This window comes from Plecotus auritus (assembly GCF_963455305.1).
Source record: "Plecotus auritus genome assembly, chromosome: X".
NCBI classification, from domain to species: Eukaryota; Metazoa; Chordata; class Mammalia; order Chiroptera; family Vespertilionidae; genus Plecotus; species Plecotus auritus.
This window is the reverse complement of record NC_137784.1, coordinates 129,055,997-129,080,162: the sequence shown is the minus strand read 5'-3', so window position 1 is coordinate 129,080,162 and position 24,166 is coordinate 129,055,997. Positions and strand designations below refer to the sequence as shown.

At 44.4% G+C, this 24,166-nt stretch overlaps 1 protein-coding gene across 18 annotated transcripts in view; it reads right to left on the bottom strand.

Moving 5' to 3' along the window:
* MTMR1 (myotubularin related protein 1) overlaps positions 1 to 24,166 on the bottom strand; it is a 94,079-nt gene that overhangs the window by 42,511 nt on the left and 27,402 nt on the right. For 16 of the 18 annotated variants that reach the window (XM_080653789.1, XM_080653797.1, XM_080653781.1 and 13 more), the window contains 7 exons: positions 24,160 to 24,166; positions 20,130 to 20,224; positions 19,654 to 19,761; positions 10,180 to 10,281; positions 9,788 to 9,871; positions 7,878 to 8,027; positions 6,642 to 6,830 (listed from right to left, as the gene is read on the bottom strand). The exon at positions 24,160 to 24,166 is cut by the window's right edge and continues 69 nt beyond it. In XM_080653789.1, the coding sequence (XP_080509915.1) occupies positions 6,642 to 6,830; positions 7,878 to 8,027; positions 9,788 to 9,871; positions 10,180 to 10,281; positions 19,654 to 19,761; positions 20,130 to 20,224; positions 24,160 to 24,166 (735 nt within the window). The remainder of the gene's footprint in view (positions 1 to 6,641; positions 6,831 to 7,877; positions 8,028 to 9,787; positions 9,872 to 10,179; positions 10,282 to 19,653; positions 19,762 to 20,129; positions 20,225 to 24,159) is intronic. The other 2 variants (XM_080653798.1, XM_080653785.1) reach the window with 1 other exon arrangement.

The window sequence follows — 24,166 nt, the reverse complement described above, 5'->3', positions numbered from 1 at the left end:
TTATACTTCAAGTTATTCTACAGAATTATATGGGACACTTAAACTTCATTAGAATACTTTTTGAACACCAACTATGGACAAAGCAGTTTAGAGCCCAGACCTGCTTCCGTGGCATAATTATGTTTTTCATAAAAAATATAAACCTAAAACCAGGCTCTCTTGGACAGGGAGAGACTATCACTGCTGCGGGCACTCCCCAGACTGCGGGACTCAGGCACAGAGCCCACGCCATCTTGAAGGGGAGAACGGCCTTTTCTAGGAACTCATCAGCACCACCAACCACACAGGCCTTGGAACTGCCCACGACCCAGCAGCCACTCCAGCCAAAATCCTGCTGCCCCAACCACAGACCCGCGAACCCTGGGACCTCCACCTCCAAAGTTGCACCGCTTGGCAGCAGTAAGTGCAACTTCCCCCTCCCCAGTGGCAGAACTCTGGACACCACATTCTTGCATTTCCAACGCACAGGCATCCAGGGCACACCACTCCATAGGCAGTGCCTGGGAGCCACTGGGAGCCCCCGCTGGGTGTGATTTTGTACAGACAAGGGCGTGCTGCCCCGCAGTAGAAATTCTGAACCCCCTCTTCCTGAATAACTGCCCACGGACACCCCAGCTGTGCAACTTCAGTGCTAGGGCCCCTCAGAGTGCCTCAGAGCTCTGCGTAGGCAAACACACATCCACAGTGGCGCATTTCCAACGGGCAAGCACCCTGAGCCCATCTATCCACAGGGCACTCCTGGGAGCCACTGGGAGCTCTTGCTGGGTGCCATCTTGGACAAACAGGGACACACTCCCCCCAACCCCTGGCAGTAGAAATTCTGAATTCCCTCTTCCTGAATAACTGCCCACAGTCACCCCAGCTTCTCAACCTCAGTGCCAGGGCCCCTCAAGTGTGTCAGAGCTCTGCGCAGGCAAACGCACCTCCATAATCACGCATTTTTAATAGGCAGGCACCCTGAGCCCATCTATCCACAGGGCACTACTGGGAGCCGCTGTGAGCTCTCGCTGGGTGTGATATTGGACAAACAGGGACGCACTCCTCCCCCCCTCAGCAGTAGATATTCTGAATTCACTCATCCTGGATACCTGCCCACAGATGCCTCAATTACATGGCTTCAGTGCCAGGGCCCTTCAGAGTGCTTCAGTGTGCCTCGCTGGCAAATGCACCGCAGGTGCCCCTGTAAGCTGCCACTGGGAGCACGCACCTATCCACCACAGGTGCAGCAGCAAAAGCTGAGTCTGCCTATCCAACAACTACAGAACTCTGGACATCACAGTCACACCTTTCCAGAGCACAGGCCCCCTGAGCCCCATTACCCCAACAGACAGTCCCTGGGTGCCTTTGTGGGCTTGTAATCCCAGCTCTGCCACCCAAATGTCACCTCAGCTTTCTTACCTTTGAAAATCTCAAAGGGTCACTGTGGGGATTAACTGCTAAGTAAATCCTATCTAATAAAGAGGGAATATGCTAATTGATCCTCACACTGTCGCAAAGATGGCAGTACCACAGCCAATAAGGAGGGAATATGCTAATTGCTGCCCCGCCCTCAAAGATGGCAGCACCCATAGCCAATAAGAAGGGAATATGCTAATTGACTGCCACGCCCTCAGCCCCCCAGCTGCCCAGGGCCAGTCTGAGGCACAGACAAGCCTCAGATGGTGGCTGCCCAGCTGCCCAGGGCCGCCCGAGGCTCAGGTAACCAGGGCTGGCCAAGGCCTGCGCTGCCGGCAGTGGCAGCAGCAGAGGTGTGATGGGGGCATCACCTTCCCCTGATCGCCGGGTTGCCTCCCGCCCCTGAGGGCTCCCGGACTGTGAGAGGGGTCAGGCCGGGGCTGAGGAACACCCCCTCCAGTGCATGGGCCTCTAGTTAATAAAATAAAATAATAAATTATCTTAAAGCTAATCCATGCAAAGCTTGGTGCCTGTCCAACATCCCCCAAAGTTACTCAAGCACTAATATAGTATTACCTCACCAGCACCTACCACGTCTGAAACCATGGGCCAGGCGGAGCCCTTTCCTGAGGGAGCGCTGAGGAAGAGGCTCTAGGAAGGTTTGGGTGGGGCCTTGCGCTTATCAAGCATGTCATCACGGAGCCCTTGCCAAAAGCTGGTTTTAAACAGGAGGATGTATAGCAAGGCAGTTTGTTGCCTGGAAGCTAATTACTAAAGATCCAAATGAGGCAAATGACAATCAGAAAATGGGGTTATAGCCAAAACCTAGCGGGTTTGGCTCAGTGGAAAGAGCATTGGCCTGCAGACTGAAGCGTCCCAGGTTCAATTCCTGTCAAGGGCACATTCCTGGGTTGTGGCCTCGATCCCCAGTTGGGGGCGTGCATGAGGCAGCTGATCAATGATTCTCTCTCATCATTGAGGTTTCTATCTCTCTCTCCTCCCTTCCTCTCTGAAATCAATAAACATATATTTAAAATTAAAAATAAGAAATGGGGTTATAAAAGAAAAAGAGTGTGATTACCCATTCCAAGCCAGGACACAGAGAACAGACAGCTGGAGTTCTTGAGACAGAAGAAGAAGAAGGAGGGTGAGAAGCGCCCCCGCCTATACTCCCAGCCGGAACAGGGAGAGAGTTTCAGAGAGTTCTGGAAGACGAGAAATTGCTGGCCAGACCTCTTTCTATGGGGGCAAGCAGGGCTCTGAATAGGAGCTAGTGACACTGGGGCACTGTTACGGACCAGCCCCCAAGTCTGCAAGAATAAGCTGATAGCAGCGGAGATAGGGCCATACCAACACTTTTGGGAATAGGAAACCTGAATACCGGCAGCCAGCTGAAGGATGTACTCATATTTCCTCGATTTCAAACAGCTATTCAGTGCTTGTTGAAGGTGTGCCACACTCTCCACCCATCAGCATGCCAATCCTCAGTAGCAGGGAGGGCTCCCAGGTGAGAACACTGAAGCCTCAGAGAGGGCAGACAACTCCTTAAGGCCAAAGGGATAAACTTCCAGGGCAGGATTCCCATGTCCCTAGACTCAGAAATCCACACTATTCATTATGGACTGCATGATTCTGTCCCTGAAAAATCCTTATGTTGAAATCCTACCCCACAAAGTGATGGTATTAGGAGGTGGAGCCTTTGGGTGGGGATTAGGTGTTGAGGGTAGAACCCTTATAGGAGACACCAGAGAGCTGGCCTCTTTCTGCTCTCAGATGTGTGAGGACACAGCAAGAAGGTGGCTATCTAGAAGCCAGGAAATAGGTCTTCACCATACACAGGATCTGCTGGCACCCTGATTTTGGAATTCCAGCCTCCAGTATTGTGAGAAGTAAATGTTTATTGTTTACTAGAGGTCTGGTGCATGGATTCGTGCACCAGTGGGGTCCCTCAGCCTGGCCTGTGCCCTCTCGCAATCTGGGACCCCTTGGGGGATGTCAGATAGCTGGTTTCAGCCCAATCCCCGCAGGCCCGATCCAGACAGGAAGGAGCCCAATCCCTGCAGGCCTGATCCAGATAGGAGGGAGACCGATCCTGTGTGTTGAGCATCTGTCTCCTGGTGGTCAGTGAGCATCATAGTGACTGGTCAACTGGTCGTTCAGTCGCTTAGGCTTTTATATATATAGATAACTCACCCAGTCTGCAGTGTTTTGTTATATCAGCCAGAGCTGAAACACCTCCTTCCCATGGTGTCCTGATTCTATCTTTTCCACACTGGATGAAACACAATGAACTGCCCTTGCTCTGTTGGATGTTTAGAAGATCGCCTCTGTGAATATAGCTTTCATCTTGTGTTTTATTTCTTTGGGATAGTATTACAGTGGTGACAGGAAGTATGCAGAGACATAGGAAGACTGACAAGGGTTAATGATCCACCAGATGTGGGTAGCAAGAGGAACTGACTAAGGTATCCACATTAAATCCCTGGCAACTGTGAGAATGACCTTTTTTTGAAAAGGGGGTATTTGCAGATGTGATTAAGTTAAGGATCTTGGGATGAGGAGAAATCCTGGATTATCTTGGGTGGGCCATAAATGTCATCACAAGTATCCTTAGAAGAAAGGAGGAGAGGACACAGACACAAGGCAGAAGGCCATGTGAAGACACAGAGGCAGAGATTGGTGTGCTGTGGCTACATGCACAGAACAGCCAGCAGGATCTGTAAGAGGCAAGGAAAGATTCTCCCCTGAAGCTCTTTTAAGGGAGCACAACCCTGCCAGATTTCAGACTTCTGGCCTCCAAAACCATGAGGGAATAAATTTGTGTTAAGGTGCCAAGTGTGTGGTAATTTGTACAGCTACCTCAGGAAACTCATGTTCTGCTCTTCTCCATCCCCACCCTGTTCCTCTTTCAGTCTTTCCCATCTCAGTAGCCGACACCACCCATCACTCCCCAGGCCAGACACCTGAGGCAGTGAGCTTATCAACATCATATACTGAGTTCTGAGGATGTACCCAGCATGGTGCTGAGTCCTTTACGTGCATTCTTCTCACTTAATTTTAATCCTTACACAGCCCTCTACATGAGGTACTGTTATCTCCCATTTCATAGAAGAGGAACCTGAGGTTTATGAAGAAGTGAGGTAAATGGATCAGGGCTCTACATAGCATCAAGTGGCAGAACCTGGAGAAAAACTCAGGTGTAAGTGATTGCCAAGCCAAGGGTTCTTACACCCTGCCTCTCAGTGTGGATATGCTGAAGTTGTTACCTGGGAGACAGCCAAGTGGAGATGGCAACCAGACAACAGATGGCAATTTTGTCTAGACCTCAGGAGGAATGAAAGTGGGATAGAAACTTGGGTGTGAAACTCAGCATATAGAGTGTTTAAATTCATGGCATAGGAGGAGATTGCACAGAGTTGAAAAGAGGATCCCCGATTGAGTTCGAGGAGCATTGCCATTTGCAGGTTGGGAAGAGGAAGAGGAACCAGTGAAGGAGACCAAGCCAGGCAGGCTGGAGACAGAAATCCAGGGTGTGAATATCATAAAAGTCAAGAGAATGGAGCAGTACACTCTGAGGTCAGTAACAATGACAGCTAACTTGAACCGAATGCTTTCTCACAGGGACAGGTAGTGTCCTAGGCCCTTTACAGTTGTCTCACATCCACTCCAGGAAATAGGTTTACTGTCACTGCCACTTTAGAGACTAGGCAATCATGGTGCAGAAAGATGAAGTCATATAGCAAATAACCATTTTCCTTCTATGCTCTCTCGGAGCATATTTCATGTTCCTCCATACCTCAGAGGATAATCACATGGCAGTTGCTGCAACTACTTGTTCAGCATGTCTCTCCCGATTCCTAGCAAATGCCTGGCCCATAGAAGGCACTCAAGTACTGAAGGAAAATGAAGTATCTGATGGCTCATTTGCTCCTTGAAGTATAAGGTAATGGCTTCTCTCCAGAGTGAGATGGGGGGAGATGGGAGGGTGGTTTTTTGGAGATTGTGGTCAACAAAATAATCACTGAGGAAATAAGAGGTTCAAGTTGCCCAAAGAAACAAAGACCTCCCTAAGCACTGCTGAGGAGAACATGAGGGGTCATGACCATGCTCTCAAACATCTTCCTTCTTGCCACTCTTGTGAATGACGTGCTCTGGCACACTGTTGAGTAGGTACATGTGTTCTCTAGAATGCCCTGCTTGTCTCCTCCCGCTAACCATCCAAAGCCAGCTGAAATGGTGCCTCCTTCATGAAGCCTTGCCCAACTTCACAATCAGGCCTGGCCAGTCCCTCTCCTGGCTCCCCCAGCATAATGAGTTGATACAGTGTTCCCTGAAAATAAGACATCCTCCGAAAATAAGACCTACTTGCTGGTTTCCTTCTGAGTGAAATATAAGGCATCCCCCGAAAATAAGGCCCCTAGGCTCTGTCTCAGAATGAACATTAATTTACCGTAAACTGGTCACTAGGGCCGCCCCGACTGGCGTCTAGCAACCAGTGACGTTACACGGAATCCTGAAGTCACTGCTGTGTGGAGGCGGAGCGGAGGTCGGAGTAAGCGGTGAGCGCGGGGCGGGAGAGAGGAGGAAACTTTCGCAGATGCGTGTAGAAGAACAGGAGGATTAGAGCGGACGGGACGCGGCGAAGGTGGTGAGTGCCTGGTGCATGAATTCATGTATGGGTGGGGTCCAGCCAGCCTGGCCAGGGGGAGGGGACAAGGGCGGTTGGCCGGCCTGACTGCTGGTTGAACTCCTGGTTGAGGGGACAATTTGTATATTAGCCTTTTATTATATAGGATATACACTGATTGGCCAGATTATTATGCATTCAGAGATCATATTAATCTGGCCACTCAGTGTATTTCCCTAGTTTCACATATTTGACTCCATTCTAACAGGCCTTCAGACAAGATATGAATTAGTCAAGCAATCACCATATTTCCAAGGTTAAAGGGACTTCCAAGTGCCTTACGATCATTTCATTAAGATACTTACTTGTTTCTTTTGGTGATAATTCTCTTTCTGGGTCTTTGCTTAATTAACTCAGCAGACAGGATTGTGGGGGAACAATAAGAGAGACAAGATCCCAACTCACATGAGGCATCCATAGGGAGGGATAGCTATGGGCTATTTGGAAAGATTCTACCTTCGGGTGGGGAGGAAGTCAACGGCTATTTGAACTGCATAACAATTTACAGACAGTACATGAGACAAGACCTACTGGTTCTGCAATGTCATCAAGAATGTACCTTGTTGGTATCGGCGACACTGATTTGTCGGGCATCAAAGATGATAAGTTTGTGAGACTGTGCATTAGCATCCATTATTGTCTGCAAGTATTTTTCATCTTCTTTGCAGCGTTTATCACTGGGACCCACAAGTGGCTGGCTGCACCGAGTGATTGTTGCCTGACTTTCTGGATGAATCCATGACAACACCTAGTGTGTGTAAGTAACAAATATGAGTACAGTTCCTAAAACAGTATGTGCTCTAAATACCACGCAGTAAAAACAAGTTCTCTTCTCAAGCACAACTTCTTCTGTATATTTTCCTCAAAGTGGAGGGGTCAGGCCAATCACAGCAACAATAGTGGCTATGAGATGCAATGCTTGGGTCAGGATGAAAGAAATCTGACTAGATGAGCTCTAAAAAATCCCCTTCCACATCTAAACTTCTATGATTCTAAGAAAAGCAGAAACTAAGTGAAAAGGTTACTAACATCAAGCCCCATTCCTATTTGATTGACTAGTTTTATTTTGTCTCCTAATTGAAAAACATCTTTGTATCTCAACAATGATATATGTGGCAAGATAAGGACAAAGTGAATATACAGTCTCTCATAAAATCTAAAGCTATATCCCCAAACCTCCTTTTTTCCTCCTGTGGCCAAGAGAATCAGGATTGTACCAGACTGCAAACTCTAGGCTCAAAAACGTTCACTCCCTCCTGGGTTATGGTGACAGTATCATGGGGGTATGCATATGTCCAAACTCATCACATTTTATACATTAAACATGTGCCATGTTTTTGTATATCAATTAATCCTCAATAAAGCTATTTTAAAAAACCCATCTCCTGCTGGCTCCTATGTTTCTTTTCATAATGGTGTCCCTCCCATGCAGCTGCACCCTTGCACTCAGCATCCAAGAAAGAGTGTCTTTCTCTGAGATGAGTCGATGAAACCAGAGACACAAACCATTAAAGCAGTAACATGCTAACTCTTTCTTGCTGTCTTTTGTTATACGTGCTACATTTTGAGAGCTAAACTGAAATTACCCTTGTACTTAGTAATGTGAAGTCATATGAGGCAGTCAGCAAACATAATGTTTACATAATTAGGTAGTTCCTGAAAATCAAAGATATGTTCAGGTTTTTAGACTTATTTTTCTACTTTTCATTTTGTTCACTAGATTTTTTTCTATTCTCTTCCAATATTAGATCTAATACAATATGTTTATACCTAAATTACAATGTTTATTACTTACAGGGACTCTGCCTTTTGCTCGAAAGGCTGCTACTTTTGCAAGGTCATCATCTTTTACATTAGTTGGCACAACAATGATGGCAGGGTAAGTGTCACAGAGTTCATAATTACTGTTTACTTTGGCTATTTTCCAACTCTCATTTGGCAAGCCCTGTAGGGTGTTAGAGAAGAAAGAAGAGGGGGAAAGCATACTTTTACACTTTTGAAAAGTACTAAGCATGAACCATATCCATTTCTTATTTTGTGCTAAAATCTGTTCATAATTTGTTCAGTGCTAATTAAAAGTTTAAATATATATTTATCTAATATGACCCATTACCAAACCATTTAAAATTTAATGAAGCATAAGAATTTCCAAACATACTAAAAAATGAAAATTACATACTAGAATCCCAGTCCTATACATTTCTTATAGTGTTTTTATAAAGAATGAGCATAGTGTTGTCTTCAAAAATATTCGTGAAAGTCCTTTGGAGACAGAAATTTCTTACCAATGTCTAAAATAAGTAATACATATCACCATACCAAATATAAGGTGGAGACAAAGATTAAATATCATGAAATAATCTTCTTGGAACATCTTGAAACTGACAATGCACTAGTTTCTGGTAGAGAAATACCATAACAGAGTGATGTAGTCATGTCATATATTTAAAATATAATTTAAACCATTGGTTTTAATCCTTACTCATTAACTCATTATGAGAATCTATAATAATAAAAGTATAATATGCTAATTAGACCAGACAGCTGAATGATCTTCCGGACAACATTCTGGACATCCTTTCAGATGAAGCTGCAGCAGCAGGGGCTGAGGCAGAGGCGGTTAGGGGTGATCAGGCAGGCAGGCAAGTGGTTAGGGGCAATCAGGCAGTCAGGAGAATGGTTAGGGGTGATCAGGCAGGCAGGCAGAGTGGTTAGGAGTGGTCAGGCAGGCAGGCAAGTGGTTAGGGGTGATCAGGCAGGCAGACAAGCAGTTAGGGGCAATCAGGCAGGCAGGCAGAGTGGTTAGAGGTGATCAGGCAGGCAGGCAGGTGAGCAGTTAGGGGCAATCAGGCAGGCAGGCAAAGCAGTTAGGGATGATCAGGCAGGCAGGAAAGCAGTTGGGGTGATCAGGCAGGCAGGCCAGTGGTTAGGGGCGATCAGGCAGGCAGGCAGAGTGGTTAGAGGTGATCAGGCAGGAAGGCAGGAGAGCAGTTAGGGGCAATCAGGCTGGCAGGCAGAGGCAGGGGCTATCAGGCAGGCAGGGAGCAGTTAGGTGCGATCAGGCAGGTGAGTGGTTAGGGGTGATCAGGCAGGCAGGCAAGTGGTTAGGGCTGATCAGGCAGGCAGGCAGAGTGGTTAGGAGTGGTCAGGCAGACAGGAGAGTGGTTAGGGGCAATCAGGCAGGCAGGCGAGTGGTTGGGGCGATCAGGCGGGCAGGCAAGTGGTTAGGGGCAATCAGGCAGGCAGGCAGGTGAGCAGTTAGGAGCCAGCAGTCCTGGATTGTGAAAGGGGTGTCTGACTGCCTGTTTAGGCCTGATCCTGCAGGGAAGTCGGACATCCCCCAAGGGGTCCCAGATTGTGAGAGGGTGCAGGCCAGGCTGAGGGGATCCTCCCCACCCCATGCATGAATTTTGTGCACCTATTTCATGCCCTAGGCCTCTAGTATCTAATAAAAACCATCTGGTCAATTTTCTTTTTAAACCCCAGTTCTTATACTCCACTTGTCTCTGGAAAAGGGATGTGGCCTAGTCAAAGGTATGCTACAGGGTGAACAGGGCATCCCAAAGATGAAGAACCTACAAGCTAGATAAATTATGTCTATGTACAGTTTGTTTCAAAAGGTTTCTTTTCCACAACATTTCTAACCTTTTAGAAGAGAAAAAGATGCTCAACCTATTTTTAGTTTTGATAAGCAACATACTTTACCTGTCTTTTATATTCAGCTACTGGATCATAAACTTTCCATCCATTAATTGGAAATTTTTCTTTATAGTTGAATGCAAAGAGTGTCTGGATATAAAAAAAAAGACAAAATACATGTCAGCATTTCTTTGCTATATCATATACCCAATATTAAAGATTTTCATTCAGTTATAAGCTGAATGTATTAAGATTCCTCTTTTAATTTGTAAATGTTGAAGCTCCAAATATGCAGCTTTTTTAATCATTACACAGAACTACTGAATTTTAAATATTCTAATATTAGTTTCCAACAGAGAGAAAACAGATAAAGGCAACCTCTGAAAAAGGGAATAATTAAGCATGAAATTTTGGACCCCCATAAAGGAATGCAAAAAGGTTTATTTTGGTGTACTTACCTGCCCATTGGAAAGAGGAAATGCATGTTTATTGAGGTTTTCAAATAGTCCCAGTTTACTCTGTTCTTCTTGTTTATAAGCAAGTCGCAAGTTTCTCATATCCTGTTAAACAATTAGCAAAGCTCATTTATTCAATGTGTATTGAGTACCTATTAGTCAGAACCATGCTGTAAGAGATCAATAAAATATTTTTGTTCATTTCTCATGTTATACTTTATCTTGCTCCAACTAACAAAAGGCAATTAACAAAAACACCTCCAACAAGATTTTTTTCCTTTTTTTAAAAAATATGTTTTTATTGACTTCAGAGAGAAGAAGGAAGAGAGATAGATAGAAACATCAATGATGAGAGAACCATCCATCGGCTGCCTCCTGCATGCCTCCTACTGGGGATCGAGCCCAAAACCTGGGCATGTGCCCTGAATGGGAATCAAACTGTGATCGCCTGGTTCATGGGGCAACACTCAACCACTGACCCACACAGGCCAGGCCCAGTGTGAAAATTAAGTGAGAAAACTGGAAGAGAGGACGTGTTGGGGAAAAAAACTCTTCAGATGGAAATCAAGAATAAAGTTAGTACATCAAGACCTGTGCATTTACTTCATAAAGATATGAGACACACAATCAATGGTGAGCTTTAAACTATTGAAAGAATCAATTACAGATCTTGCACCCTCCATAAAATAGAAATGTGACAGAGGTTCCTTCCCAGGACTCAGAGCAAGGACTCTTTCACAGAGAGACTATCGCCCTCAGTGACTTCCTTACAAAAATGATAATGCTCTTTCTTAAGATCAGTTTCTTAAAATGCCCCACCATGAAAGCTGCTGTCCAAAAGATCAAGTGAAGGTGGGGAGGAACAATTCCTGTGAGGTGGCTCAGCTGGGGCAATTTCTTCCCAGGACTGGTTTGAGCAGTGCCCCCCAACCTTCTAAAACCACTGCTGGTAAACACAAAAATATCACTATTCTTTTTTTAAAAATTTTATTGTTTAAAATATTACATATATTAGTACATATATCTCCTTTTTTTTGCCATTGACCTTGCCCCAGCCTCCCTACCCCCTGTAGCATGCCCTCATCACACCCCCCCAGTGTCTTGTATCCATTGATGTGCTTATATGCATGCATACAAGTCCTTTGGTTGATCTATTTCCCTCCTTCCCCAACACTCCCCAACCTTCCTGCTGTAATTTGACAGTCTGTTTGATGCTTTACTGCCTCTGTATCTATCTTTTTATTCACCGGGTTATAATGTTCTTTATTTTCCATAAATGAGTGAGATCATGTGGTATTTTTCTTTCATTGACTGGCTTATTTAACTTAACGTAATGCTTTCCAGGTCCATCCATGCTGCTGTAAATGGTAAGAATTTCTTCTTTTTTATAGCAGCGTAGTATTCCATTGTGTAGATGTACCACAGTTTTCTGATCCAGTCAACTGCTGGTGGGAATTTAGGCTGTTTCCAAATCTTAGCTATGGTGAATTGTGCTGCTGTGAACATAGGGGTGCATATATCCTTTCTGATTGGTGTTTCTAGTTTCTTGGGATATATTCCTAGAAGTGGGATTACTGGGTCAAATGGGAGCTCCATTTTTAGTTTTTTGAGTAAACTCCATACTGTTCTTCACAGTGGCTGCACCAGTCTCCATTTCCACCAGCAGTGCACGAGGGTTCCTTTTTCTCCGCATCCTCACCAGCACTTGTCGTTTGTTGATTTGTTGATGATAGCCATTCTGACAGGTGTGAGATGGTACCTCATTGTCGTTTTGATTTGCATCTCTCAGATAATTAGTGACTTTGAGCATGTTTTCATATGTCTCTTGGCCTTCCTTCTGTCTTCTTTCGAAAAGATTCTATTTAGGTCCATTGCCCGTTTTTTTATTTTTTATTTATTTTTTACTTAAATATATTTTATTGATATTTCACAGAGAGGAAGGGAGAGGGATAGAGAGCTAGAAACATCGATGAGAGAGAAACATCGATCAGCTGCCTCCTGAACACCTCCCACTGGGGATGCGCCCACAACCAAGGTACATGCCCTTGACCGGAATCGAACCGAGGACCTTTCAGTCCTCAGTCTGATGCTCTATCCACTGAGCCAAACCGGTTTCGGCTGCCCATTTTTTTTATTGGACCATTTATCTTCCTTTTATTAAGTTGTATAAGTTCCCTGTAGATGTTGGAGATTAAACCTTTATCAGTGATAACATTTGCAAATATGTTCTCCTATTCAGTGGGCTTTCTTGTTGTTTTGTTGATGGTTTCTTTTGCTGTGCAAAGGCTTATTATTTTGATGTAGTCCCATTTGTTTATTTTCTCTTTAGCTTCCATTGCCCTAGGAGCAGTATCAGTGAAGAAATTGCTTCGGCATATGTCTGAGATTTCTCTGCCTGTGGATTCTCTAGTATTTTTATGGTTTCCCGTCTTATGTTTAAGTCCTGTATCCATTTTGAGTTAATTTTTGTGTATGGTGTAAGTTGGTGGTCTAGTTTCATTTTTTTGCATGTATCTGTCCAATTTTCCCAACACCATTTATTGAAGAGACTATCTTGACTCCATTGTATGTTCATGCCTCCTTTGTCAAATATTGAGCATAGTGGTTTGGGTCGATATCTGGATTCTCTATTCTACTCCATTGGTCTATATGTCTGTTCTTGTGCCAGTACCAGGCTATTTTGAGAACAGTGGCTTTGTAGTACAGCTTGAAATCTGGTATTGAGACCCCACCTACTTCGTTCTTCTTCCTCAGGATTGATGCAGCTATTCGGGGTCTTTTTTTATTCCAGATGAATTTTTGGAGAGTTCTTTCTAGGTCTGTGAAATATGCCGTTGGTATTTTAATGGGGAGTGCATTGAATCTATACACTGGTCGGCAAACTCATTAGTCAACAGAGCCAAATATCAACAGTACAACGATTGAAATTTCTTTTGAGAGCCAAAATTTTTAAACCTAAACTTCTTCTAAAGCCACTTCTTCTAAATAGACTCGCACAGGCCGTGGTATTTTGTGGAAGAGCCACACTCAAGGGGCCAAAGAGCCGCATGTGGCTCGTGAGCCCCAGTTTGCTGACCAGGGAATCTATAGATTGCTTTGGGTAGTATGGACATTTTAATGATGTTGATTCTCCGAATCCATGAACATGGTATGTTCTTCCATCTGTTTACATCTTCCTCTATCTCTTTATTCAGTGTCCTGTAGTTTTCTGCGTATAGGTCTTTTACCTCCTTAGTTAAGTTTATTCCTAGGTATCTTAATTTTTTTGGTGCGATGGTAAATGGGATTGCTTTTTTGTCTCTTTTTCTGTAAGTTCACTATTAGTGTATAGAAATGCCATAGATTTCTTGGCGTTAATTTTGTATCCTGCTACATTGGTGAATTCATTTATTAAGTCTATTAGTTTTTTGATGGAGTCTTTTGGGTTTTCTATGTACAATATCATGTCATCTGCAAATAAGGACAGCTTTACTTCTTCTTTTCCAAATCGGATGTCTTTTATTTCTTCTTCTTATCTAATTGCAATGGCTAATACTTCCAGTACTATGTTGAACAGGAGTGGTGAGAGTGGGCAGCCCTCTCTTGTTCCTGTTCTTAGGGAAAATGGTTTTAGTTTTTGCCCACTGAGTATGATGTTAGCTGTAGGTTTATCATATATGGCTTTTATTATGTTGAGGTATGATCCTTCTATTCCCACCTTGTTGACAGTTTTTATCAAGAAAGGGTGTTGGATTTTGTCAAATGCTTTTTCTGCATCAATTGATATGACTATGTGATTTTTATCTCTCAATTTGTTTATGTGATGTATCACGTTTATTGATTTGTGGATATGGTACCATCCTTGCATTCCTGGGATAAATCCTACTTGGTCATGGTGTATGATCTTTCTGATATACTGCTGGATCCGATTTGCTAAAATTTTGTTGAGGATTTTGGCACCTATGTTCATGAGGGATATTGGCCTGTAATTCTCTTTCATTGTGTTGTCTTTATCTGGTTTTGGTATTAGGGTGATGCTGGCTTCATAGTATGAGCTTGGAAGTGTTCCTTTCTCTTGAATTTTTTGGAATAGTCTGAGGAGGACAGGTTTTAGTTCTTCCTTGAATGTTTCGTAAAACTCCCCTGTGAAGCTGTCTGGCCCCGTGCTTTTGTTTGCTGTAAGCTTTTTTTAAAAAATATATTTTATTGATTTTCCACAGAGAGAAAGGGAGAGGGATAGAGAGCCAGAAACATCGATGAGAGAGAAACATCGATCAGCCGCCTCTTGCACACCCCCCACTGGGGATGTGCCCGCAACTAAGGCACATGCCCCCGACCAGAATCGAACCCGGGACCCCCGAGTCCACATGCCGACGCTCTATCCACTGAGCCAAACTGGCCAGGGCTGCTGGAAGCTTTTTGATGACTGCTTCAATTTCTTCCATAGTTATTGGCCTATTGAGATGTTTAGATTCTTCCTGATTGAGTTTTGGAAGGTTGTATTTTTCCAGGAATATGTCCATTTCCTCCAGGTTGTCCAGTTTGTTGGAATAGAGTTGTTCATAGTATTTTTTAACAATCTTGTATTTCGGTGGGGTCTGTTGTTATTTCTCCACTTTCATTTCTGATTTTGTTTATTTGGGTCCTCTCTCTTTGCTTCTTGGTGAGCCTGGCTAGAGTTTCATCAATCTTGTTTATCCTTTCAAAGAACCAGCTTTTGGTTTTGTTGATCTTTTGTATTGTTTTTTGGTCTCAATGTCATTTATCTCCTCTGTTATCTTTATTATTTCCTTCCTTCTCCTTACACTGGGCTTTTCTTGTTGCTCTCTTTGTAACTCTTTGAGTTGTAGGGTTAGGTAATTTATTACCATTGTTTATTGTTTTTTTGCAGTAGTCTTGTAGAGCTATGAACTTCCCTCTCAAGGCTGCTTTTGCTGTGTCCCATAGATTTTGGATTGCTGTGTTTTCATTGTCATTTGTTGCCATGATGTTTTTTTATTTCTTCTTTGATCTCTCTGGTAACCCAGTCATTGTTTAATAGCATGCTGTTTAGTCTCCATGTGTTTGATTTTTTTGGATTGTTTTTATTGTAATTGATTTCCAGTTTTATGCCACTGTGATCTGAGAAGATGCTTGATATGATTTCTATCTTCTTGAATTTGAAGAGACTTTGCCTATGACCCAACATATGGTCTATCTTTGAAAATGACCCATGTGCACTTGAGAAGAATGTATATTCTGTGGCTTTGGGGTGAAATGTTCTGAAGATGTCAATTAATTCTATCTGGTCTAGTGAGTCATTTAGGATTGATGTTTCTTTGCTGATTTTTTGTTTAGAGGATTTGTCCAATGGTGATAGTGGGGTATGAAAGTCTCCTACTATGACTGTATTGCTGTCAAGCTCTCCCTTGATATCCTCCAGGAGTTTTTGTATGTATTTGGGTGCTCCTGTATTGGGTGCATATATGTTTACCAGAGTTATTTCTTCTTGTTGGATTGCTCCCTTTAGTATTATGAAGTGGCCTTCCTTATCTCTTATTTCCTTCACTTTGAGATCTAATTTGTCAGATATAAGTATTGCTACCCCAGCATTTTTTTTTCATTTCCATTCGCCTAAAAAACCTTTTTCCATCCCTTCACCCTCAGTCTGTGTGCATCTTTTTTTCTGAGGTGGGTTTCTTGTAGATAGCAGATATATGGGTCATGTTTTCATATCCAATCCGTTACCCTATGTCTTTTGATTGGGCCATTTAATCCATTTAAAGTTATTTTTGATAGGTACTTATTTCTCACCATTTTTATTCTTTATGCCTGTGTTCCTTCTTTGCTTCCTATTTCTTCTTTTTACAGCAGACCCTTTAGCATTTCTTGCATTGCTGGTTTGGTGGTAATAAATTCCCTTAGTCCTTTTTTGTCTGTGAAGCTCCTGATTTCACCTTCAACTTTGATTGATAGCCTTGCTGGGTACAGTATTCTTGGATCAGACCCTTCCTTTGCATGACTTTGTATATTTCATTCCATTCTCTTCTGGCCTGATGAGTTTCTGTTGAGAAATCAGTTGCTAGTCTGAGGGGGGATCCTTTGTAGGTAACTTTCTGTCTTTCTCTGGCCGCTTTTAAGATTCTTACTTTGTCGTTGGTGTTTGGCAATTTAATTATAATGTGCCTAACTAATAAAATAGTAATATGCAAGTTGACCATAACTCTGCTACACCCACAAGCTACGCCCACCAGCCAATCAGGAGCGAGTATGCAAATTAACCCAACTAAGATGGCTGTGGCCACAGAGCAAGCAGGAGGCTTGGGTTTCCCCATAATGGAGGAAGCCAAGCTTTCCGCCTGCCCTGGCCAGCCTAGGCCTCCACTCAAGGCTACAAAGTTTCAATGACAGAAGATAAATAAATCCCAACAAAAATGGCTGCGGCCATGGAGCAAGCAAGAGGCTTGGCTCCGCTCAAGGCTACAAAGTTTCAATTATGGATGATAAAAAAATACCAAGACCTCTGCTTGGGTCGCCGGGGGGTGTGGCCAGCTTGCAAACCACCACAGGCCCCTGGCCCAGGCCGCCCCATGCCCCAAGGGAACCCCCACCCTGATCTGGGACACCCTTCAGGGCAAAACCAGCTGGCCCCCTGCTGTGCACCAGGCCTCTATCCTATCTAATAAAAGAGTAATATGCAAATTACCATCACTCCAACACACAAGATGGCTGCCCCCATGTGGACACAAGATGGCCATCACAAGATGGCCATCACAAGATGGCCAGCAGGGGAGGGCTGTTGTGAGGGACCAGGCCTGCAAGGGAGGGCAATAGGGGGTGATCAAGCCTGCAGGGTAGGGCAGTTAGGGGTGACCAGGCCGGCAGAGGAGGGAAGTTGTGGGTGACCAGGCCTTCAGGGAAGGGCAGTTGGGGGGACCCAGGTCTGCAGGGGAGAGCAGTTGGGGGGACCAGGCCTGCAGGGGAGGGCAGTTAGTGCCAAACAGGCTGGCAAGGGAGCAGTTAGGCATCAATCAGGCTAGCAGGGGAGTGGTTAGGGGGTGATCAGGCTGGCAGGCAGAAGCAGTTAGGGGCAATCAGGAAGGCAGGCAGGCGAGCAGTTGGGAGCCAGCAGTCCTGGATTGTGAGAGGAATCCCAGATTGGCGAGGGTGCAGGCTGGGCTGAGGGACACATCCTCCCTGTGCATGAATTTTGTGCACTGGGCCTCTAGTTTAATTATAATGTGCCTTGGTGTCGGTCTTTTGGGGTTCATTTTGCTTGGGACTCTGTGGGCTTCTTGGATTTGTGTGGGTTTTTTCTTCCCTATATCAGGGAAGTTTTCTGTCATTATTTCTTCAAACAGGTTTTCTATTCCTTGCTCAGTTTCCTCTCCTTCTGGAACCCCTATTATGTGGATGTTGTTTTGTTTCGTGTTGTCCCAAAGTTCCCTTAGGCTCTCCTCCTGCTTTTTATTTTTTTTTCTAGAAGCTGCTCTATTTGGGTATTTTTTCCTACCTTGTCTTCTAGCTCACTGATGCGGTCCTCTGCTTCTTCTAGTCTACTCTTGATGCTTTCTATTGAGTTCTTTACAGCAGCGATGTCATTTTTCATTTCTTCTTGGTTCTTCATTTCCTCTTGGTTCTTACACATATTGTCGAATTTGTCTTCCATTCTTTTCAGCCACCTTATGACCATTTCTCTGAATTCTTTCTCTGGCAGGTTGCTTGCCTCCATTTCGTTTACTTCCTTTTCCGGTGATGCCTGCTTTTCTTTCATATGTGGGCTGTTTCCTTGCCTCCCCATGGTCTCTTCTCCGGGTGTCTGGTTATATAGTTCTCTCTCTACTTATCCCAGGTGAAATCTGACCTTTCCGTGGTGGAGTGTAGAGCTCCTCTGAATCTGCGTGTTTGCGCCAATTGGGAACTGGTGCTCTGGGGTTCGCAGCTGTTCGGTGGGTGCCACAGTTGTAGATTTTCAGTCTTCAGATAACATCCACTTTCCCCTTCAAGATGGTGCGGTCTTGCCCTAACCGGTTTGGCTCAGTGGATAGAGCGTCGGCCTGCGGACTGAAAGTTTCCAGGTTCGATTCCGGCCAAGGGCATGTACCTTGGTTGTGGGCACATCTCCAGTAGGAGATGTGCAGGAGGCAGCTGATCGATGTTTCTCTCTCATCGATGTTTCTAACTCTCTATCCCTCTCTTCCTCTCTGTAAATAATTAATAAAATATATATGAAAAAACTTAAAAAAAAAAAAAGATGGCGCGGTCTCTGCGTCCGAGCCGGTCACTCCAGGAGGGAACCCAGCAGCAGTGGGGGCTTCCCGGTCAGGGGAACCCCATCCCACAGTCCCCCACCATCTCCTGGAGTATAGCTGTCCCTCAACTCACCAACAAATACTCCTCGTGCGACCCTCAGCTGTTCTTTCTATCTGCTTTGGGACAAGGCTCGGGACACATCTGTCTATTCTGCCACCATTTTTTTCCCAGTCAATATCACTATTCTTTAACATTATTTGAAATTCAAAAATAATTATGGCCACAAACAAATTTAAGGTAGAGTAATTTGGAAATGAGGAAGTTATTGTTGTGATATGGAAATAACCTAAATGTCTGTCAATAGAGGCTGACTACAATATAATGGAATACTAGAGAGCTGTTAAAAACAAGACACTGTGGCTCGTTATGTATTGATGTCAAGGAGCTCCAAGATACATTGTTAAGGGGGAATGGGAAGGGCAGAATGTTTTCAAAGATTATACATACATCTTATGTGCAGAGGGTATCTGTGGAAACTGATAACAGTGGGTGCCTGCAGGTACTGCAACAGGGTGGCTGGGATGTTGGGTGAAGAGAGACTTTCTGTCTGGCCAGCCTGGCTCAGTGGTTGAGTGTCAACCTATGAACCAGGAGGTCATGGTTCGATTCCCAGTCAGGGCACATGCCTGGGTTACAGGCTCCATTCTCAGTAGGAGGTGTGCAGGAAGCAGCCAATAGATGATTCTCATCATTGATGTTTCTATCTCTCTCACCCTCTCCCTCTCCCTTCCTCTCTCTCTAAAATTCCATAAAAACATATTTTTTTTAAAAAAAGTTATATGGGGATTTTCGACTGTGCAGGCAGTTGGTGCCCCTAAGCCCCACATTGCTTGGTGGTCACTGTACTGTTGCCCCTTTAAGAAGTCTTTGACCATCCATTGTTCTGAAGATTAGTCTTAAAACAACAAACTGGGAAAATATGGATCTCTGCTTTCCATTTGATTTCTCTGAAATGTAACAAATAATATCAGCATATAGAAAGTAGGTCCATGCTAATTAGAATACTTCAATAGGAAAGAAGAGTTTTACTTTAATGGCTTACATAATGGTATAAATTGGTTGATACAAGATCTAAAGAGGTTTCTGTCCTAAAACATTTGAGTTACTAACAGTACAAATTACTGTGACTGTCCAAAGAACAGGAAAATTGTCAGAAAAAGTTCCCAGCTGACTGCCTCTTGCAGTCTTACTAGTGTTGTACCATACCTTGCACACTATCTCTATACCACAAGAATTGTCCCCATGGCTCTGTGCTCCAATCTTCTCAACTCTGCTGATCACTCCCAGGGGAACATCCAGGATAAAATGTGGGTCCTGAGTTTACAAATTAAGATGGATGCCTATTAGTGTCAGCCAACAGAGTTTTCATATTTTAAGTCTTCCCTGGCTTAAAACTTATTTGTTTACTTCACATTTCCTCTTTGTCCCAGCTAAGAAACTGAAGTCAGATTTATAACATGTTTTCTGAAGATGTTGAGATGACAAACTTCCCCTCCAGGTATAAGTGCTACTTTAACAGCTTTTTTTTTCAAGATACAAAATCTGGTTGTCAATGTGCACATCTTAAAACTCACCTGGTTCTCTCAGGGTGATGGGATTTCAGGGCACTTCTTCCTTTCTTCTTTATTGTTTACTCGCTTCTGAAGTGTTTTTTAAAATAAAACACACTTTTAAAAACTCACCCTCTCTACATTTTTGAAGTACATCTTAAAGTCCGTCACAGTCAGCGTTCCACTCACAGCTCCCATAAATGGGCAGATATACATGACATCTTTCACTGAAAGGAAAAACTCAAAGTAGTAACTACTGCCATAGACTTGTGCTTCAATAAATTATGAATTTTTTATTACTTTAAATAGACATGGATAGTCTTCTAATAAAATTCCTTTTTATCAAACACAATTCTATTTTGGTACGCAATGAGGTTTTAAGTGAAGCGCTTCATAATAAGCTACATTTTGTCATTTTTTCCAGGTGGTTAACTTTTTTCTCTGAGTGATAAATTAATCATATCAAAACATATTAATTAAACTCTGAAGACAGTGGGCTACCAGTTAATAAATTACTGCTAATGAAAACTAAAGCTAAAAACTAGCTGCTAATGCACCTCCTAAAAGCAACTGCTTTACAGATGACAAAAACCAAACCACATCAATGGACTGGAAAAATAATTCTTTGCTTCAAATTCCTTATCAGCTTCCATATACACTTTTATTTTTGTATTTGGAATATCAGTATCAGCATGTTTAATATGGTATCAACAGCATATTGATTCCTATGTGTGTTAAGAACCTCATGCCTATCACAAAGATACCACACCTACACGACCTTCCCAAAGCATCATTCCACTGTAATGACAGGAATGTACATAGCTACAGATGAGTCCAACTGGATCAATTAAAGGTACAAAAGTTGTCATCCAGACAAACAATTCCATTAAAGTTTTCTATAACTTATTATGTACCTAGTGGCTTCTATTGTTGGGGTTCTAGTTCCTGCCCACAAGCAGCCCGTGACCTCTGAGCAACACTACACATAAAATGGCCATTATAATATAGCCTGATAAATGCTATTAAAATCATGTGGACACGATGTGATAAGAGCTCAGAAAAGGATCAACTTAACTTTGCAAGGAAGTGCGGGGGTGGGGGGAGGAGAAGGGAGAAGCAGAAAAGAAAGAGCAGCCAGTTGCTGGATCAAAGAGTACATGAGGATGATAGGACATGAGGTCAGAGAAGACTTGTTTGTAAATGTTCAGAGCAGCTTTATTGGTAACTAGGGTCCCGGTGCACAAAATTCATGCACTGGGGAGGGGTCCCTTAGCCCAGCCTGCCCCCTCTCACATACTGGGAGCCCTCAGGGGATGTCCTACTGATGGCTTAGGCCTGCTCCCCGATGGGATCGGACCTAAGCCGCAGTCTGGCCTCCCTTTGCGGGAGCCAACCGAGCTGATCAGGGGAAGGCACCAGCCCCATCACCCCACTGCTGCAGCCACTGCCAGTCACCGCAGCCACCAAGGTATTTTCATCAACATGGACTCCAGTCCCTTCACCATGAAAAAATGACAACTTTCTTTAAGTATTTTCAAGATGTGTCTTTCCTAGGATATGACATTTCTCTCTTTATTTTTCTTTTTATCCTCACCTGAGGATATGCTTCCATTGATCTTTTCCCCTTCCTTCAGATCCCAGGCTCGGACCCTGCCCAAGCCTAAAGCCTCTGCCCCAGGCTTTAGGCTTGGGAAGGGGGACCCCCGGAACCTCCGATCGCAGGCTCAGCCCCTTCCCAAGCCCAAAGCCTCCGCCCCAGGATTTAGGCTTGGGAAGGGGTCATCCCCCCCCAGCACCTCTGATTGCAGGCTCAGCCCCTTCCCAAGCCCAAAGCCTCCACCCCAGGATTTAGGCTTGGGAAGGGGTCGTCCCCCCCCCCCAGCACCTCTGATCGCAGGCTTGGCCCCTTCCCAAGCCTAAAGCCTCCACCTCAGGCTTTAGGCTTGGGAAGGAGGACCCCCCCGCCCCTCCAACTGTAGGCTCAGCCCCTGCCCAAGCCTAAAGCCTCTGCCCCAGGCTTTAGTCTTGGGAAGCGGGACCCCGCACCCCTCCGATCGCAGGCTCAGCCCCTTCCCCAGCCTAAAGCCTCTGCCCGAGGCTTTAGGCTTGGGAAGGGGACTCCCATGCCCCTCCAATTGCAGGCTCCATCCCTTCCCAAGCTTAAAGCCTCCACCCCAGGCTTTAGGCTTGGGAAGGGGTTTCCCCATCCGCACCTCCGATCGCAGGCTCGGCCCCTTCCCAAGCCTAAAGCCTCCACCCGATGGCCGGCTGGGAGTGACCTGGGTGCCAAGGAGGTTCCCGGGACCCAGGTATGTATGCAAATTAACTGTCATCTTTGCTGGGTTAATTTGCATACTCACTCTGATTGGCTGTGGGCGTAGCGGAGGTACGGTCAATTTACATGTTTCTCTATTATTAGGTAATATAGCCAACCAGTAGAAACAACCCAAATGTCCATCAATAGATAAAGGGATAAGCAAACTGTGGTGCATCCATACAATGGAATACTATTCAGCCATATCACAGTATGAATAAATATCAACATAATGATGCTGAGTAGAAGCTAGACAAGAAAGAGAATATACTCAATAATTATATTTCTAGAAAACTCTAGAAAATATAATTTAGTCTATAGTGCTTGGGAATGGGGAGAAGCCATGGGAACAAAGATTTATAAGGAAGCCCAAGGAAACTGCTAGGAGACGAAGGATATGTTCATTATTTTCAATGTGATGATGGTTTCCCAGGTGTATAATGTGTCAAAACTCTTCATGTTCACTTTAAATCTGTGTAGTTTGCTGTCAGGAGAAGAAGCAGAGGCATGACATAATTAGCTCTGCATTTTAAACAGATCATTCCCAAAGCAGCTTGGAGGCAGGGCTAGAAGAATTCTCAGGGTAATAGCAGCCAGAGAGGCCAGAGGACTACCAGGAGTGAATGAAGTACCGGAAGCCAAAGAGAGAAAGAATGCCAAAACCAAGGACAGGATTGGCAGGGTCCAGAGACACAGAAGAGGATATTTAGTGGGGTGGCTGTTTGCAGGTCGTGGTAGGAGAGTCCATTTACTCAGAACTTGTTGACACAAAATGACCATACTCTGAGACTGAGCACACATCTTTGGAAGGGAGCCATGAGGGAAGAAGGCAATACTCAGCCTAGCAAAGCAGACTGTCCTATCCAAATCCAGCAATTATGAGGTGAAAAGGTCGCACCCAGCTGTCCTTTCATCCACCCATGGTGCAGTGGACTATCTGCTGAAATGCCTGCTAGTCCACAGTGGGGGGATGTGATAGCCTTAGGCCAGTGGTCGGCAAACTGCAGCTCGCGAGCCACATGCGGCTCACGAGCCGTGGTTTGCCGCTCTGTTGACTAATGAGTTTGCCGACCACTGACCTAGACTCTCGATTCCAATAATTACAGGCTGTTGTTGTTCCTTGTGATTAAGCCCCTATCCCAGTGGTCGGCAAACTCATTAGTCAACAGAGCGGCAAACCGCGGCTCACGCGCCGCATATGGCACGCGAGCCGCAGTTTGCCGACCACTGCCTTAGGCCATTGCCCTTACAATCCAAAATGGCAACACATGTCCTTTTCTTGCATTAAAATTGTATTTTCTTGATACATTTTCCTTATGGTGAAGGATTCCAACAAAGCAATGAACTGACATAGCAAGTCTAATCAGACTTCTGTTCATCAGGAAAAGGTGGGGTCCTCTTCTGTTAGTAATGCCAACGAACACTGAATCAGAGTTTAAAGTGATTCTCTATAGTCTTCTATCTCTTAAGGTCATAAGGACATTAATAACATTGAAAAGACCTAGTCCCGTGGTCAGCAAACTGCGGCTCGCGAGCCACATGCGGCTCTTTGGCCCCTTGAGTGTGGCTCTTCCACAAAATACCATGGCCTGGGCGAGTCTATTTTGAAGAAGTGGCATTAAAAGAAGTTTAAGTTTAAAAAATTTGGCTCTCAAAAGAAATTTCAATCGTTGTACTGTTGATATTTGGCTCTATTGACTAATGAGTTTGCCGACCACTGACTAGTCCATTTGTCCTCTAAAGAAAGTGGTCTGACTGATCTTGAGCATTTACATCACCTGTGCTCCCAAGGAAAGAACCATGCTATTTTATGGATCACTATAAGTGAAGTGTACACATTAAACTTACCAATGGC